Raw genomic sequence first — 20,000 nt, 5'->3', positions numbered from 1 at the left:
ATTAAAACAACTGATAGTGATTAAAACAAGTGATAGTGATAAAAACAACTGATAGTGACGATAGTGATTAAAACAACTGATAGTGACAATAGTGATTAAAACAAGTGATAGTGATTAAAACAACTGATAGTGATTAAAACAACTGATAGTGATGATAGTGATTAAAACAACTGATAGTGATTAAAACAACTGATAGTGACGATAGTGATTAAAACAACTGATAGTGATTAAAACAACTGATAGTGATTAAAACAACTGATAGTGATTAAAACAACTGATAGTGATTAAATCAACTGATAGTGACGATAGTGATTAAAACAACTGATAGTGACGATAGTGATTAAAACAACTGATAGTGATTAAAACAACTGATAGTGATGATAGTGATTAAAACAACTGATAGTGATTAAAACAACTGATAGTGATTAAAACAACTGATAGTGATTAAAACAACTGATAGTGATGATAGTGATTAAAACAACTGATAGTGATGATAGTGATTAAAACAACTGATAGTGATTAAAACAACTGATAGTGATTAAAACAACTGATAGTGATGATAGTGATTAAAACAACTGATAGTGATTAAAACAACTGATAGTGATTAAAACAACTGATAGAGACAATAGTGATTAAAACAACTGATAGTGATTAAAACAACTGATAGTGACAATAGTGATTAAAACAACTGATAGTGATTAAAACAACTGATAGAGACAATAGTGATTAAAACAACTGATAGTGATTAAAACAACTGATAGAGATTAAAACAACTGATAGAGATTAAAACAACTGATTGTGATTAAAACAACTGATAGAGACAATAGTGATTAAAACAACTGATAGAGATTAAAACAACTGATAGAGATTAAAACAACTGATAGAGATTAAAACAACTGATAGTGATTAAAACAACTGATAGAGATTAAAACAACTGATAGTGATTAAAACAACTGATAGTGATTAAAACAACTGATAGTGATGATAGTGATTAAAACAACTGATAGTGATTAAAACAACTGATAGTGACGATAGTGATTAAAACAACTGATAGTGACAATAGTGATTAAAACAACTGATAGAGATTAAAACAACTGATAGAGATTAAAACAACTGATAGAGATTAAAACAACTGATAGTGATTAAAACAACTGATAGAGATTAAAACAACTGATAGTGATTAAAACAACTGATAGAGATTAAAACAACTGATAGTGATTAAAACAACTGATAGAGATTAAAACAACTGATAGTGATTAAAACAACTGATAGTGATTAAAACAACTGATAGTGATGATAGTGATTAAAACAACTGATAGAGATTAAAACAACTGATAGAGATTAAAACAACTGACAGAGATTAAAACAACTGACAGAGATTAAAACAACTGATAGTGATTAAAACAACTGATAGTGATTAAAACAACTGATAGTGATTAAAACAACTGATAGTGATGATAGTGATTAAAACAACTGATAGAGATTAAAACAACTGATAGTGACGATAGTGATTAAAACAACTGATAGTGATTAAAACAACTGATAGAGATTAAAACAACTGATAGTGATGATAGAGATTAAATCAACTGATAGTGATTAAAACAACTGATAGTGATTAAAACAACTGATAGTGATTAACACAACTGATAGAGATTAAAACAACTGATAGAGATTAAAACAACTGCAGATAAACTCAGAATGAAACAAATGTCTTCAATATTTCTTGTCTTTGTCATGATATTCACGACTCCAATAATGACGATGATGCTGATACTAACCAGAATGTATAAATGAGCTAAAGTCTCATCAGTCCTACACCATACATCTTTACTCTTTATCATCTTTACCATCATATAACCAGGAACTGACCTCATCAGTCCTACACCGTACATCTTTACTCTTTATCATCTTTACCATCATATAACCAGGAACTGACCTCCTCAGTCCTACACCATACATCTTTACTCTTTATCATCTTTACCATCATATAACCAGGAACTGACCTCATCAGTCCTACACCGTACATCTTTACTCTTTATCATCTTTACCATCATATCACCTTTAACTGAGCTTATTACACAGCTATAATCTTTAACATCATATAACCAGGAACTGACCTCATCACACAGCTCTAATCTTTAACATCATATAACCAGGAACTGACCTCATCACACAGCTATCACCTTTAACTGAGCGTATCACACAGCTATCACCTTTAACTGACCTCATCACACAGCTATCGTCTTTAACTGAGCTTATCACACAGCTATCACCTTTAACATCATATAACCAGGAACTGACCTCATCACACAGCTATAATCTTTAACATCATATAACCAGGAACTGACCTCATCACACAGCTATCGTCTTTAACTGAGCTTATCACACAGCTATCGTCTTTAACTGAGCTTATCACACAGCTATAATCTTTAACATCATATAACCAGGAACTGACCTCATCACACAGCTATCGTCTTTAACTGAGCTTATCACACAGCTATCGTCTTTAACTGAGCTTATCACACAGCTATAATCTTTAACATCATATAACCAGGAACTGACCTCATCACACAGCTATCGTCTTTAACTGAGCTTATCACACAGCTATCGTCTTTAACTGAGCTTATCACACAGCTATAATCTTTAACTGAGCTTATCACACAGCTATAATCTTTAACTGAGCGTATCACACAGCTATCATCTTTAACTGAGCTTATCACACAGCTATCGTCTTTAACTGAGTTCATCACACAGCTATCGTCTTTAACTGAACTCATCACACAGCTATAGTCTTTAACTGAGCTTATTACACAGCTATAATCTTTAACATCATATAACCAGGAACTGACCTCATCAAACAGCCAAAACAGGAAGTCTCTGAACCAACCCTGTCTCGTCTACAGTAGTGCAGGGTTCCCAAATGGAATCATGTCTAAGTGCCATTTTGGGACACAGTCTAGATCTTCCCCAGTATCTTCCCCAATGTGTCTCCATGCGTGAGAAACTGAGAGAATAAACTGCCCCTGGGTCCAGATCCGTAATGGACGCCCTAGAATGTGTTTCAATGGGAGAGCCGCGAAGCCGCAATGGCCGCCGCCAGCAGTCATACTCACTTTCTGCATGATGTGGTTGACCCAGGGAGACGTGCAGTTGCTGATGTCAGGGCCTTGGGGATCCCAGTAGCCCTGCTGAGCAACACACACGTATGTAGCTACGCCTGGAAGACACACAAACACCAAGACAACGCGCTTAACAAACACAGTAAGACTGCGTTGACATTCAGAGAGTGGGCAGGGAGGCAGGACGTACGGAGGAGCCAGGGGTTCAGGCACGTGTGTGTGTGTGTGTGTGTGTGTGTGTGTGTGTGTGTGTGTGTGTGTGTGTGTGTGTGTGTGTGTGTGTGTGTGTGTGTGTGTGTGTGTGTGTGTGTGTGTGTGTGTGTGTGTGTGTGTGTGTGTGTGTGTGTGTGTGTGTGTGTGTGTGTGTGTGTGTGTGATAATTAACCAGACAAAGGACAGTGTTTCACATTCATGAGTCTGAGCAGCAGGATCATACTCTACTTACCACTGGAGAGGACAGAGACGGACATTAAGGAGAGGTTAAATAACTGGTGATCTGAATCTAACACACGTCCCTACACATTTGTGTGTGTGTGTGTGTGTGTGTGTGTGTGTGTGTGTGTGTGTGTGTGTGTGTGTGTGTGTGTGTGTGTGTGTGTGTGTGTGTGTGTGTGTGTGTGTGTGTGTGTGTGTGTGTGTGTGTGTGTGTGTGTGTGTGTGTGTGTGTGTGTGTGTGTGTGTGTGTGTGTGTGTGTTTGTGTGTGAGTGTGTGTGTGTGTGTGTGTGTGTGTGTGTGTGTGTTTCTCATCTAATTAGATGTATTGTATGCTGTATATGCATGTATGCCTGTCATGGCACATGAAATGAACGTTGTTACAGTGTTAACATGACCTATATATGATGTTCATGTTTCATATTCTACATGATCACACAGCTCACGCTCTAACAGAGAACAACTCACGCTCTAACAGAGAACAACTCACGCTCTAACAGAGAACAACTCACACTCTAACAGAGAACAACTCACACTCTAACAGAGAACACCTCACACTCTAACAGAGAACAACTCACACTCTAACAGAACAACTCACACTCTAACAGAGAACAACTCACACTCTAACAGAGAACAACTCACACTCTAACAGAGAACAACTCACACTCTAACAGAACAACTCACACTCTAACAGAACAACTCACACTCTAACAGAACAACTCACACTCTAACAGAACAACTCACACTCTAACAGAGAACAACTCACACTCTAACAGAACAACTCACACTCTAACAGAACAACTCACAACTCACACTCTAACAGAGAACAACAGAGAACAACTCACACTCTAACAGAACAACTCACACTCTCTAACAGAGAACAACTCACACTCTAACAGAGAACAACTCACACTCTAACAGAGAACAACTCACACTCTAACAGAGAACAACTCTAACAGAGAACAACTCACACTCTAACAGAACAACTCACACTCTAACAGAGAACAACTCACACTCTAACAGAACAACTCAACAGAACAACTCAACACTCTAACAGAGAACAACTCAACAGAACAACTCTAACAGAGAACAACTCACACTCTAACAGAGAACAACTCACACTCTAACAGAGAACTCACACTCTAAACAGAACAACTCACACTCTAACAGAACAACTCACACTCTAACAGAACAACTCACACTCTAACAGAGAACAACTCACACTCTAACAGAGAACAACTCACACTCTAACAGAACAACTCACACTCTAACAGAACAACTCACACTCTAACAGAGAACAACTCACACTCTAACAGAACAACTCACACTCTAACAGAGAACAGAGAACAACTCACACTCTAACAGAGAACAACTCACACTCTAACAGAACAACTCACACTCTAACAGAGAACAACTCACACTCTAACAGAGAACAACTCACACTCTAACAGAGAACAACTCACACTCTAACAGAGAACAACTCACACTCTAACAGAGAACAACTCACACTCTAACAGAACAACTCACACTCTAACAGAGAACAACTCACACTCTAACAGAGAACAACTCACACTCTAACAGAGAACAACTCACACTCTAACAGAGAACAACTCACACTCTAACAGAGAACAACTCACACTCTAACAGAGAACAACTCACACTCTAACAGAGAACAACTCACACTCTAACAGAGAACAACTCACACTCTAACAGAACAACTCACACTCTAACAGAGAACAACTCACACTCTAACAGAGAACAACTCACACTCTAACAGAGAACAACTCACACTCTAACAGAGAACAACTCACACTCTAACAGAGAACAACTCACACTCTAACAGAGAACAACTCACACTCTAACAGAGAACAACTCACACTCTAACAGAGAACAACTCACACTCTAACAGAGAACAACTCACACTCTAACAGAGAACAACACACTCTAACAGAGAACAACTCACACTCTAACAGAGAACAACTCACACTCTAACAGAGAACAACTCACACTCTAACAGAGAACAACTCACACTCTAACAGAGAACAACTCACACTCTAACAGAGAACAACTCACACTCTAACAGAGAACAACTCACACTCTAACAGAGAACAACTCACACTCTAACAGAGAACAACTCACACTCTAACAGAGAACAACTCACACTCTAACAGAGAACAACTCACACTCTAACAGAGAACAACTCACACTCTAACAGAGAACAACTCACACTCTAACAGAGAACAACTCACACTCTAACAGAGAACAACTCACACTCTAACAGAGAACAACTCACACTCTAACAGAGAACAACTCACACTCTAACAGAGAACAACTCACACTCTAACAGAGAACAACTCCACTCTAACAGAGAACAACTCACACTCTAACAGAGAACAACTCACACTCTAACAGAGAACAACTCACAACAGAGAACAACTCTCTAACAGGGAACAACTCACACTCTAACAGAGAACAACTCACACTCTAACAGAGAACAACTCACACTCTAACAGAGAACAACTCACACTCTAACAGAGAACAACTCACACTCTAACAGAACAACTCACACTCTAACAGAACAACTCACACTCTAACAGAGAACAACTCACACTCTAACAGAGAACAACTCACACTCTAACAGAGAACAACTCACACTCTAACAGAGAACAACTCACACTCTAACAGAGAACAACTCACACTCTAACAGAGAACAACTCACACTCTAACAGAGAACAACTCACACTCTAACAGAGAACAACTCACACTCTAACAGAGAACAACTCACACTCTAACAGAGAACAACTCACACTCTAACAGAACAACTCACACTCTAACAGAGAACAACTCACACTCTAACAGAGAACAACTCACACTCTAACAGAGAACAACTCACACTCTAACAGAGAACAACTCACACTCTACTCACACTCTAACAGAGAACAACTCACACTCTAACAGAGAACAACTCACACTCTAACAGAGAACAACTCACACTCTAACAGAGAACAACTCACACTCTAACAGAGAACAACTCACACTCTAACAGAGAACAACTCTAACAGAGAACTCTAACAGAGAACAACTCACACTCTAACAGAGAACAACTCACACTCTAACAGGGAACAACTCACACTCTAACAGAGAACAACTCACACTCTAACAGAGAACAACTCACACTCTAACAGAGAACAACTCACACTCTAACAGAGAACAACTCACACTCTAACAGAACAACTCACACTCTAACAGAACAACTCACACTCTAACAGAGAACAACTCACACTCTAACAGAGAACAACTCACACTCTAACAGAACAACTCACACTCTAACAGAGAACAACTCACACTCTAACAGAGAACAACTCACACTCTAACAGAGAACAACTCACACTCTAACAGAGAACAACACTCTAACAGAAACAACTCACACTCTAACAGAGAACAACTCTAACAGAACAACTCACACTCTAACAGAGAACAACTCACGCTCTAACAGAGAACAACTCACACTCTAACAGAGAACAACTCACACTCTAACAGAACAACTCACACTCTAACAGAACAACTCACACTCTAACAGAACAACTCACACTCTAACAGAGAACAACTCACACTCTAACAGAGAACAACTCACACTCTAACAGAGAACAACTCACACTCTAACAGAGAACAACTCACACTCTAACAGAGAACAACTCACACTCTAACAGAGAACAACTCACACTCTAACAGAACAACTCACACTCTAACAGAGAACAACTCACACTCTAACAGAGAACAACTCACACTCTAACAGAACAACTCACACTCTAACAGAACAACTCACACTCTAACAGAGAACAGCTCACACTCTAACAGAACAACTCACACTCTAACAGAGAACAACTCACACTCTAACAGAGAACAACTCACACTCTAACAGAGAACAACTCTAACAGAGAACAACTCTCTAACAGAGAACAACTCACACTCTAACAGAGAACAACTCACACTCTAACAGAGAACAACTCACACTCTAACAGAAACAACTCACACTCTAACAGAGAACAACTCACACTCTAACAGAGAACAACTCACACTAACAGAACAACTCACACTCTAACAGAACAACTCACACTCTAACAGAAACAACTCACACTCTAACAGGGAACAACTCACACTCTAACAGAGAACAACTCACACTCTAACAGAGAACAACTCTAACAGAACTCTAACAGAGAACAACTCACACTCTAACAGAGAACAACTCACACTCTAACAGAACAACTCACACTCTAACAGAACAACTCACACTCTAACAGAGAACAACTCACACTCTAACAGAGAACAACTCACACTCTAACAGAGAACAACTCACACTCTAACAGAACAACTCACACTCTAACAGAACAACTCACACTCTAACAGAGAACAGCTCACACTCTAACAGAACAACTCACACTCTAACAGAGAACAACTCACACTCTAACAGAGAACAACTCACACTCTAACAGAACAACTCACACTCTAACAGAACAACTCACACTCTAACAGAGAACAACTCACACTCTAACAGAGAACAACTCACACTCTAACAGAACAACTCACACTCTAACAGAGAACAACTCACACTCTAACAGAGAACAACTCAACAGAGAACAACTCACACTCTAACAGAGAACAACTCACACTCTAACAGAAACAACTCACACTCTAACAGAACAACTCACACTCTAACAGGGAACAACTCACACTCTAACAGAGAACAACTCACACTCTAACAGAACAACTCACACTCTAACAGGGAACAACTCACACTCTAACAGAGAACAACTCACACTCTAACAGAGAACAACTCACACTCTAACAGAGAACAACTCACACTCTAACAGAGAACAACTCACACTCTAACAGAGAACAACTCACACTCTAACAGAGAACAACTCACACAACTCACACTAACAGAACAACTCACACTCTAACAGAGAACAACTCACACTCTAACAGAACAACTCACACTCTAACAGAGAACAACTCACACTCACACTAACAGAGAACAACTCACACTCTAACAGAACAACTCACACTCTAACAGAGAACAACTCACACTCTAACAGAGAACAACTCACACTCTAACAGAGAACAACTCACACTCTAACAGAGAACAACTCACACTCTAACAGAGAACAACTCACACTCTAACAGAGAACAACTCACACTCTAACAGAGAACAACTCACACTCTAACAGAGAACAACTCACACTCTAACAGAGAACAACTCACACTCTAACAGAACAACTCACACTCTAACAGAGAACAACTCTAACACAACTCACACTCTAACAGAGAACAACTCACACTCTAACAGAGAACAACTCACACTCTAACAGAGAACAACTCACACTCTAACAGAGAACAACTCACACTCTAACAGAGAACAACTCACACTCTAACAGAGAACAACTCACACTCTAACACAACTCACACTCTAACAGAGAACAACTCACACTCTAACAGAGAACAACTCACACTCTAACAGAGAACAACTCACACTCTAACAGAGAACAACTCACACTCTAACAGAAACAACTCACACTCTAACAGAGAACAACTCACACTCTAACAGAGAACAACTCACACTCTAACAGAGAACAACTCACACTCTAACAGAGAACAACTCAACACTCTAACAGAAACAACTCACACTCTAACAGAGAACAACTCACACTCTAACAGAGAACAACTCACACTCTAACAGAGAACAACTCACACTCTAACAGAACAACTCACTCTAACAGAGAACAACTACACTCTAACAGAGAACAACTCACACTCTAACAGGGAACAACTCACACTCTAACAGAGAACAACTCACACTCTAACAGAACAACTCACACTCTAACAGAGAACAACTCACACTCTAACAGAGAACAACTCACACTCTAACAGAACAACTCACACTCTAACAGAGAACAACTCACACTCTAACAGAGAACAACTCACACTCTAACAGAGAACAACTCACACTCTAACAGAGAACAACTCACACTCTAACAGAGAACAACTCACACTCTAACAGAGAACAACTCACACTCTAACAGAGAACAACTCACACTCTAACAGAGAACAACTCACACTCTAACAGAGAACAACTCTAACAGAGAACAACTCACACTCTAACAGAGAACAACTCACACTCTAACAGAGAACAACTCACACTCTAACAGAGAACAACTCACACTCTAACAGAGAACAACTCACACTCTAACAGGGAACAACTAACTCTAACAGAGAACAACTCACTCTAACAGAGAACAACTCACACTCTAACAGAGAACAACTCACACTCTAACAGAGAACAACTCACACTCTAACAGAGAACAACTCACTCTAACAGAGAACAACTCACACTCTAACAGAGAGAACAACTCACACTCTAACAGAGAACAACTCACACTCTAACAGAGAACAACTCACACTCTAACAGAGAACAACTCACACTCTAACAGAGAACAACTCACACTCTAACAGAGAACAACTCACACTCTAACAGAGAACAACTCACACTCTAACAGAGAACAACTCACACTCTAACAGAAACAACTCACACTCTAACAGAAACAACTCACACTCTAACAGAGAACAACTCACACTCTAACAGAGAACAACTCACACTCTAACAGAACAACTCACACTCTAACAGAACAACTCACACTCTAACAGAGAACAGCTCACACTCTAACAGAACAACTCACACTCTAACAGAGAACAACTCACACAACAGAGAACAACTCACACTCTAACAGAGAACAACTCACACTCTAACAGAGAACAACTCACACTCTAACAGAGAACAACTCACACTCTAACAGAGAAACTCACACTCTAACAGAGAACAACTCACACTCTAACAGAGAACAACTCAACAGAGAACAACTCACACTCTAACAGAGAACAACTCACACTCTAACAGAGAACAACTCACACTCTAACAGAGACAACTCACACTCTAACAGAGAACAACTCACACTCTAACAGAGAACAACTCACACTCTAACAGAGAACAACTCACACTCTAACAGAAACAACTCACACTCTAACAGAGAACAACTCACACTCTAACAGAACAACTCACACTCTAACAGAACAACAACTCTAACAGAGAACAACTCTAACAGAGAACAACTCACACTCTAACAGAGAACAACTCACACTCTAACAGAGAACAACTCACACTCTAACAGAGAACAACTCACACTCTCTAACAGAGAACAACTCACACTCTAACAGAGAACAACTCACACTCTAACAGAGAACAACTCACACTCTAACAGAGAACAACTCACACTCTAACAGAGAACAACTCACACTCTAACACAACTCACACTCTAACAGAGAACAACTCACACTCTAACAGAGAACAACTCACACTCTAACAGAGAACAACTCACACTCTAACAGAGAACAACTCACACTCTAACAGAGAACAACTCACACTCTAACAGAGAACAACTCACACTCTAACAGAGAACAACTCACACTCTAACAGAGAACAACTCACACTCTAACAGAGAACAACTCACACTCTAACAGAGAACAACTCACACTCTAACAGAGAACAACTCACACTCTAACAGAGAACAACTCACACTCTAACAGAACAACACTCTAACAGAGAACAACTCACACTAACAGAGAAACAACTCACACTCTAACAGAGAACAACTCACACTCTAACAGAGAACAACTCACACTCTAACAGAGAACAACTCACACTCTAACAGAGAACAACTCACACTCTAACAGAACAACTCACACTCTAACAGAGAACAACTCACACTCTAACAGAAACAACTCACACTCTAACAGAGAACAACTCACACTCTAACAGAGAACAACTCACACTCTAACAGAGAACAACTCACACTCTAACAGAGAACAACTCACACTCTAACAGAGAACAACTCACACTCTAACAGAGAACAACTCACACTCTAACAGAAACAACTCACACTCTAACAGAGAACAACTCACACTCTAACAGAACAACTCACACTCTAACAGAGAACAACTCACACTCTAACAGAGAACAACAACTCTACACAACTCTAACAGAGAACAACTCACACTCTAACAGAGAACAACTCACACTCTAACAGAACAACTCACACTCTAACAGAGAACAACTCACACTCTAACAGAGAACAACTCACACTCTAACAGAGAACAACTCACACTCTAACAGAGAACAACTCACACTCTAACAGAGAACAACTCACACTCTAACAGAACAACTCACACTCTAACAGAGAACAACTCTAACAGAAACTCTAACAACAGAGAACAACTCACACTCTAACAGAGAACAACTCACACAACTCTAACAGAACAACTCACACTCTAACAGAGAACAACTCACACTCTAACAGAGAACAACTCACACTCTAACAGAGAACAACTCACACTCTAACAGAACAACTCACACTCTAACAGAGAACAACTCACACAACAGAACAACTCACACTCTAACAGAACAACTCACACTCTAACAGAGAACAACTCACACTCTAACAGAACAACTCACACTCTAACAGAGAACAACTCACACTCTAACAGAGAACAACTCACACTCTAACAGAACAACTCACACTCTAACAGAACAACTCACACTCTAACAGAGAACAACTCACACTCTAACAGAGAACAACTCACACTCTAACAGAACAACTCACACTCTAACAGAACAACTCACACTCTAACAGAGAACAACTCACACTCTAACAGAGAACAACTCACACTCTAACAGAGAACAACTCACACTCTAACAGAGAACAACTCACACTCTAACAGAGAACAACTCACACTCTAACAGAGAACAACTCACACTCTAACAGAGAACAACTCACACTCTAACAGAGAACAACTCACACTCTAACAGAGAACAACTCACACTCTAACAGAGAACAACTCACACTCTAACAGAACAACTCACACTCTAACAGAGAACAACTCACACTCTAACAGAGAACAACTCACACTCTAACAGAGAACAACTCACAGAACTCTAACAGAGAACAACTCACACTCTAACAGAGAACAACTCACACTCTAACAGAGAACAACTCACACTCTAACAGAACAACTCACACTCTAACAGAACAACTCACACTCTAACAGAGAACAACTCACACTCTAACAGAGAACAACTCACACTCTAACAGAACAACTCACACTCTAACAGAGAACAACTCACACTCTAACAGAGAACAACTCACACTCTAACAGAGAACAACTCACACTCTAACAGAGAACAACTCACACTCTAACAGAGAACAACTCACACTCTAACAGAGAACAACTCACACTCTAACAGAGAACAACTCACACTCTAACAGAACAACTCACACTCTAACAGAGAACAACTCACACTCTAACAGAGAACAACTCACACTCTAACAGAGAACAACTCACACTCTAACAGAGAACAACTCACACTCTAACAGAGAACAACTCACAACTCACACTCTAACAGAGAACAAACAGAGAACAACTCACACTCTAACAGAGAACAACTCACACTCTAACAGAGAACAACTCACACTCTAACAGAGAACAACTCACACTCTAACAGAGAAACTCACACTCAACTCACACTCAACAGAGAACAACTCTAACAGAGAACAACTCACACTCTAACAGAGAACAACTCACACTCTAACAGAGAACAACTCACACTCTAACAGAGAACAACTCACACTCTAACAGAGAACAACTCACACTCTAACAGAGAACAACTCACACTCTAACAGAGAACAACTCACACTCTAACAGAGAACAACTCACACTCTAACAGAGAACAACTCACACTCTAACAGAGACAACTCACACTCTAACAGAGAACAACTCACACTCTAACAGAGAACAACTCACACTCTAACAGAGAACAACTCACACTCTAACAGAGAACAACTCACAACTCAACAGAGAACAACTCACACTCTAACAGAGAACAACTCACACTCTAACAGAACAACTCACACTCTAACAGAACAACTCACTCTAACAGAGAACAACTCACACTCTAACAGAGAACAACTCACACTCTAACAGAGAACAACTCACACTCTAACAGAGAACAACTCACACTCTAACAGAGAACAACTCACACTCTAACAGAGAACAACTCACACTCTAACAGAGAACAACTCACACTCTAACAGAGAACAACTCACACTCTAACAGAGAACAACTCACACTCTAACAGAGAACAACTCACACTCTAACAGAGAACAACTCACACTCTAACAGAAACAACTCACACTCTAACAGAGAACAACTCACAACTCTAACAGAGAACAACTCAACAGAGAACAACTCTAACAGAGAAACAACTCACACTCTACTCTAACAGAGAACAACTCACACTCTAACAGAGAACAACTCACACTCTAACAGAGAACAACTCACACTCTAACAGAGAACAACTCACACTCTAACAGAGAACAACTCACACTCTAACAGAGAACAACTCACACTCTAACAGAGAACAACTCACACTCTAACAGAGAACAACTCACACTCTAACAGAACAACTCACACTCTAACAGAGAACAACTCACACTCTAACAGAACAACTCACACTCTAACAGAACAACTCACACTCTAACAGAGAACAACTCACACTCTAACAGAACAACTCACACTCTAACAGAACAACTCACACTCTAACAGAGAACAACTCACACTCTAACAGAGAACAACTCACACTCTAACAGAACAACTCACACTCTAACAGAGAACAACTCACACTCTAACAGAGAACAACTCACACTCTAACAGAGAACAACTCACACTCTAACAGAGAACAACTCACACTCTAACAGAGAACAACTCACACTCTAACAGAGAACAACTCACACTCTAACAGAGAACAACTCACACTCTAACAGAGAACAACTCACACTCTAACAGAGAACAACTCACACTCTAACAGAGAACAACTCACACTCTAACAGAGAACAACTCACACTCTAACAGAGAACAACTCACACTCTAACAGAGAACAACTCACACTCTAACAGAGAACAACTCACACTCTAACAGAAACAACTCACACTCTAACAGAAACAACTCACACTCTAACAGAGAACAACTCACACTCTAACAGAGAACAACTCACACTCTAACAGAGAACAACTCACACTCTAACAGAGAACAACTCACACTCTAACAGAACAACTCACACTCTAAGAGAACAACTCACACTCTAACAGAGAACAACTCACACTCTAACAGAGAACAACTCACACTCTAACAGAGAACAACTCACACTCTAACAGAGAACAACTCACACTCTAACAGAGAACAACTCACACTCTAACAGAACAACTCACACTCTAACAGAGAACAACTCACAACTCACACTCTAACAGAGAACAACTCACACTCTAACAGAGAACAACTCACACTCTAACAGAACAACTCACACTCTAACAGAGAACAACTCACACTCTAACAGAGAACAACTCACACTCTAACAGAGAACAACTCACACTCTAACAGAGAACAACTCACACTCTAACAGAGAACAACTCACAGAGAACTCTAACAGAGAACAACTCACACTCTAACAGAGAACAACTCACACTCTAACAGAGAACAACTCACACTCTAACAGAGAACTCTAACAGAGAACTCACACTCTAACAGAGAACAACTCACACTCTAACAGAGAACAACTCACACTCTAACAGAGAACAACTCACACTCTAACAGAGAACAACTCACACTCTAACAGAGAACAACTCACACAGAGAACAACTCACACTCTAACAGAGAACAACAACTCAACACTCTAACAGAGAACAACTCACACTCTAACAGAGAACAACTCACACTCTAACAGAGAACAACTCACACTCTAACAGAGAACAACTCACACTCTAACAGAGAACAACTCACACTCTAACAGAGAACAACTCACACTCTAACAGAGAACAACTCACACTCTAACAGAGAACAACTCACACTCTAACAGAGAACAACTCACACTCTAACAGAGAACAACTCACACTCTAACAGAGAACAACTCACACTCTAACAGAGAACAACTCACACTCTAACAGAGAACAACTCACACTCTAACAGAGAACAACTCACACTCTAACAGAGAACAACTCACACTCTAACAGAGAAGAACAACTCACAGAGAACTCACACTCTAACAGAGAACAACTCACACTCTAACAACTCACACAGAGAACAACTCTAACAGAGAACAACTCACACTCTAACAGAGAACAACTCACACTCTAACAGAGAACAACTCACACTCTAACAGAAACAACTCACAGAGAACAACTCACACTCTAACAGAGAACAACTCACACTCTAACAGAGAACAACTCACACTCTAACAGAGAACAACTCACAACAGAGAACAACTCACACTCAACAGAGAACAACTCTCTAACAGAGACAACTCACACTCTAACAGAAACAACACTCTAACAGAGAACAACTCACACTCTAACAGAAACAACTCACACTCTAACAGAACAACTCACTCTAACAGAGAACAACTCTAACAGAGAACAACTCACACTCTAACAGAGAACAACTCACACTCTAACAGAACAACTCTAAACAGAGAACAACTCTAACAGAACAACTCTAAACAGAACAACTCTAACAGAGAACAACTCACACTCTAACAGAAACAACTCACACTCTAACAGAGAACAACTCACACTCTAACAGAACAACTCACACTCTAACAGCACAACTCACACTCTAACAGAACAACTCACACTCTAACAGAACAACTCACACTCTAACAGAGAACAACTCACACTCTAACAGAGAACAACTCACACTCTAACAGGGAACAACTCACACTCTAACAGAACAACTCACACTCTAACAGAACAACTCACACTCTAACAGAGAACACCTCACACTCTAACAGGGAACAACTCACACTCTAACAGAGAACAACTCACACTCTAACAGAATTTAAAGCCAGGCTCTAACAGAGAACAACCCACGCTCTAAAGAAAAGACAAGCACAGACAGAAACCTACTTGTTTCATTGTTTAAATAACAGAAGCTCTGTGTGTGTAGTGTTTGTCAAACACTTATTGTCTGCTGTCTGGAACATGATTCACCTGCACTGGGTGGAAATTATATTTACTGCTGGAAATTATGTGAATTTATAAAGACTATTTCCAGTGAGTGTGGAATTGTCCTTATTTTCAAGGACAACCCCAACCCTAACCCTGATCCCAACTACCTTTTTAAAGGGACTTAAACACCCCAACCCTAACCCTGATCCCAACTACCTTTTTAAAGGGACTTAAACACCCCAACCCTAACCCTGGTACTATAACTACCTTTTTAAAGGGATTTAAACACCCCAACCCTAACCCTGGTACTATAACTACCTTTTTAAAGGGATTTAAACACCCCAACCCTAACCCTGGACTACTACCTTTTTAAAGGGATTTAAACACCCCAACCTATAACTACCTTTTTAAAGGGATTTAAACACCCCAACCCTAACCCTGGTACTATAACTACCTTTTTAAAGGGATTTAAACACCCCAACCCTAACCCTGGTACTATAACTACCTTTTTAAAGGGATTTAAACACCCCAACCCTAACCCTGGTACTATAACTACCTTTTTAAAGGGATTTAAACACCCCAACCCTAACCCTGGTACTATAACTACCTTTTTAAAGGGATTTAAACACCCCAACCCTAACCCTGGTACTATAACTACCTTTTTAAAGAGATTTAAACACCCCAACCCTAACCCTGGTACTATAACTACCTTTTTAAAGGGATTTAAACACCCCAACCCTAACCCTGGTACTATAACTACCTTTTTACAGGGATTTAAACACCCCAACCCTAACCCTGATCCCAACTACCTTTTTAAAGGGACTTAAACACCCCAACCCTAACCCTGATCCCAACTACCTTTTTACAGGGACTTAAACACCCCAACCCTAACCCTGATCCCAACTACCGTTTTAAAGGGACTTAAAAAAATATGTAATTACTATAATATACTACATGCATTATATCTGACTGTAGTAACTACTGTATATCTGTAGATGTAATTACTATCATATACTACATGCATTATATCTGACTGTAGTAACTACTGTATATCTGTAGATGTAATTACTGTAATATACTACATGCATTATACGTGACTGGGCTGTAGTTACCTAGTGTCCCTACAGGACAGGGTTGTAGTTACCTAGTGTCCCATACAGGACAGGGCTGTAGTTACCTAGTGTCCCTACAGGACAGGGCTGTAGTTACCCAGTGTCCCTACAGGACAGGGCTGTAGTTACCTAGTGTCCCTACAGGACAGGGCTGTAGTTACCTAGTGTCCCTACAGGACAGGGCTGTAGTTACCTAGTGTCCCTACAGGACAGGGCTGTAGTTACCTAGTGTCCCTACAGGACAGGGCTGTAGTTACCTAGTGTCCCTACAGGACAGGGTTGTAGTTACCTAGTGTCCCATACAGGACAGGGCTGTAGTTACCTAGTGTCCCTACAGGACAGGGCTGTAGTTATCTAGTGTCCCTACAGGACAGGGCTGTAGTTACATAGTGTCCCTACAGGACAGGGCTGTAGTTACCTAGTGTCCCTACAGGACAGGGCTGTAGTTACCTAGTGTCCCTACAGGACAGGGCTGTAGTTACCTAGTGTCCCTACAGGACAGGGCTGTAGTTACCTAGTGTCCCTACAGGACAGGGCTGTAGTTACCCTAGTGTCCCCCTACAGGACAGGGCTGTAGTTACCTAGTGTCCCTACAGGACAGGGCTGTAGTTACCTAGTGTCCCTACAGGACAGGGCTGTAGTTACCTAGTGTCCCTACAGGACAGGGCTGTAGTTACCTAGTGTCGCTACAGGACAGGGCTGTAGTTACCTAGTGTCCCTACAGGACAGGGCTGTAATTACCTAGTGTACAGGACAGGGCTGTAGTGTCCCTACAGGACAGGGCTGTAATTACCTAGTGTCCCTACAGGACAGGGCTGTAGTTAGTAGTCTAGTTACCTAGTGTCCCTACAGGACAGGGCTGTAGTTACCTAGTGTCCCTACAGGACAGGGCTGTAGTTACCTAGTGTCCCTACAGGACAGGGCTGTAGTTACCTAGTGTCCCTACAGGACAGGGCTGTAGTTACCTAGTGTGTCCCTACAGGACAGAGCTGTAGTTACCTAGTGTCCCTACAGGACAGGGCTGTAGTTACCTAGTGTCCCTACAGGACAGGGCTGTAGTTACCTATTGTCCCTACAGGACAGGGCTGTAGTTACCTAGTGTCCCTACAGGACAGGGCTGTAGTTACCTAGTGTCCCTACAGGACAGGGCTGTAGTTACCTAGTGTCCCTACAGGACAGGGCTGTAGTGTCCCTACAGGACAGGGCTGTAGTTAGTAGTCTACCTAGTGTCCCTACAGGACAGGGCTGTAGTTACCTAGTGTCCCTACAGGACAGGGCTGTAGTTACTTAGTGTCCCTACAGGACAGGGCTGTAGTTACCTAGTGTCCCTACAGGACAGGGCTGTAGTTACCTAGTGTCCCTACAGGACAGGGCTGTAGTTACCTAGTGTCCCTACAGGACAGGGCTGTAGTTACCTAGTGTCCCTACAGGACAGGGCTGTAGTTACCTAGTGTCCCTACAGGACAGGGCTGTAGTTACCTAGTGTCCCTACAGGACAGGGCTGTAGTTACCTAGTGTCCCTACAGGACAGGGCTGTAGTTACCTAGTGTCCCTACAGGACAGGGCTGTAGTTACCTAGTGTCCCTACAGGACAGGGCTGTAGTTACCTAGTGTCCCTACAGGACAGGGCTGTAGTTACCTAGTGTCCCTACAGGACAGGGTTGTAGTTACCTAGTGTCCCATACAGGACAGGGCTGTAGTTACCTAGTGTCCCTACAGGACAGGGCTGTAGTTATCTAGTGTCCCTACAGGACAGGGCTGTAGTTACATAGTGTCCCTACAGGACAGGGCTGTAGTTACCTAGTGTCCCTACAGGACAGGGCTGTAGTTACCTAGTGTCCCTACAGGACAGGGCTGTAGTTACCTAGTGTCCCTACAGGACAGGGCTGTAGTTACCTAGTGTCCCTACAGGACAGGGCTGTAGTTACCTAGTGTCCCTACAGGACAGGGCTGTAGTTACCTAGTGTCCCTACAGGACAGGGCTGTAGTTACCTAGTGTCCCTACAGGACAGGGCTGTAGTTACTTAGTGTCCCTACAGGACAGGGCTGTAGTTACCTAGTGTCCCTACAGGACAGGGCTGTAGTTACCTAGTGTCCCTACAGGACAGGGCTGTAGTTACCTAGTGTCCCTACAGGACAGGGCTGTCGTTAGTAGTGTAGTTACCTAGTGTCCCTACAGGACAGGGCTGTAGTTACCTAGTGTCCCTACAGGACAGGGCTGTAGTTAGTAGTC

The 20,000-nt window shown here is 41.0% G+C and overlaps 1 protein-coding gene across 5 annotated transcripts in view; it reads right to left on the bottom strand.

Moving 5' to 3' along the window:
- Nucleotides 1-20,000, bottom strand: part of LOC124018038 (adhesion G protein-coupled receptor L3-like) — a 177,300-nt gene that overhangs the window by 103,621 nt on the left and 53,679 nt on the right. For all 5 annotated transcript variants that reach the window (XM_046333298.1, XM_046333294.1, XM_046333296.1 and 2 more), the window contains exon 6: nt 3,114-3,217. In XM_046333298.1, coding sequence (XP_046189254.1) covers nt 3,114-3,217 — 104 coding nt within the window. The remainder of the gene's footprint in view (nt 1-3,113; nt 3,218-20,000) is intronic.

The sequence above is a fragment of the Oncorhynchus gorbuscha genome, unplaced genomic scaffold, assembly GCF_021184085.1.
Source record: "Oncorhynchus gorbuscha isolate QuinsamMale2020 ecotype Even-year unplaced genomic scaffold, OgorEven_v1.0 Un_scaffold_383, whole genome shotgun sequence".
Lineage (NCBI taxonomy): Eukaryota > Metazoa > Chordata > Actinopteri > Salmoniformes > Salmonidae > Oncorhynchus > Oncorhynchus gorbuscha.
The sequence above is the reverse complement of the archived record's forward strand: the minus strand, read 5'-3'. Positions and strand labels throughout refer to the sequence as shown.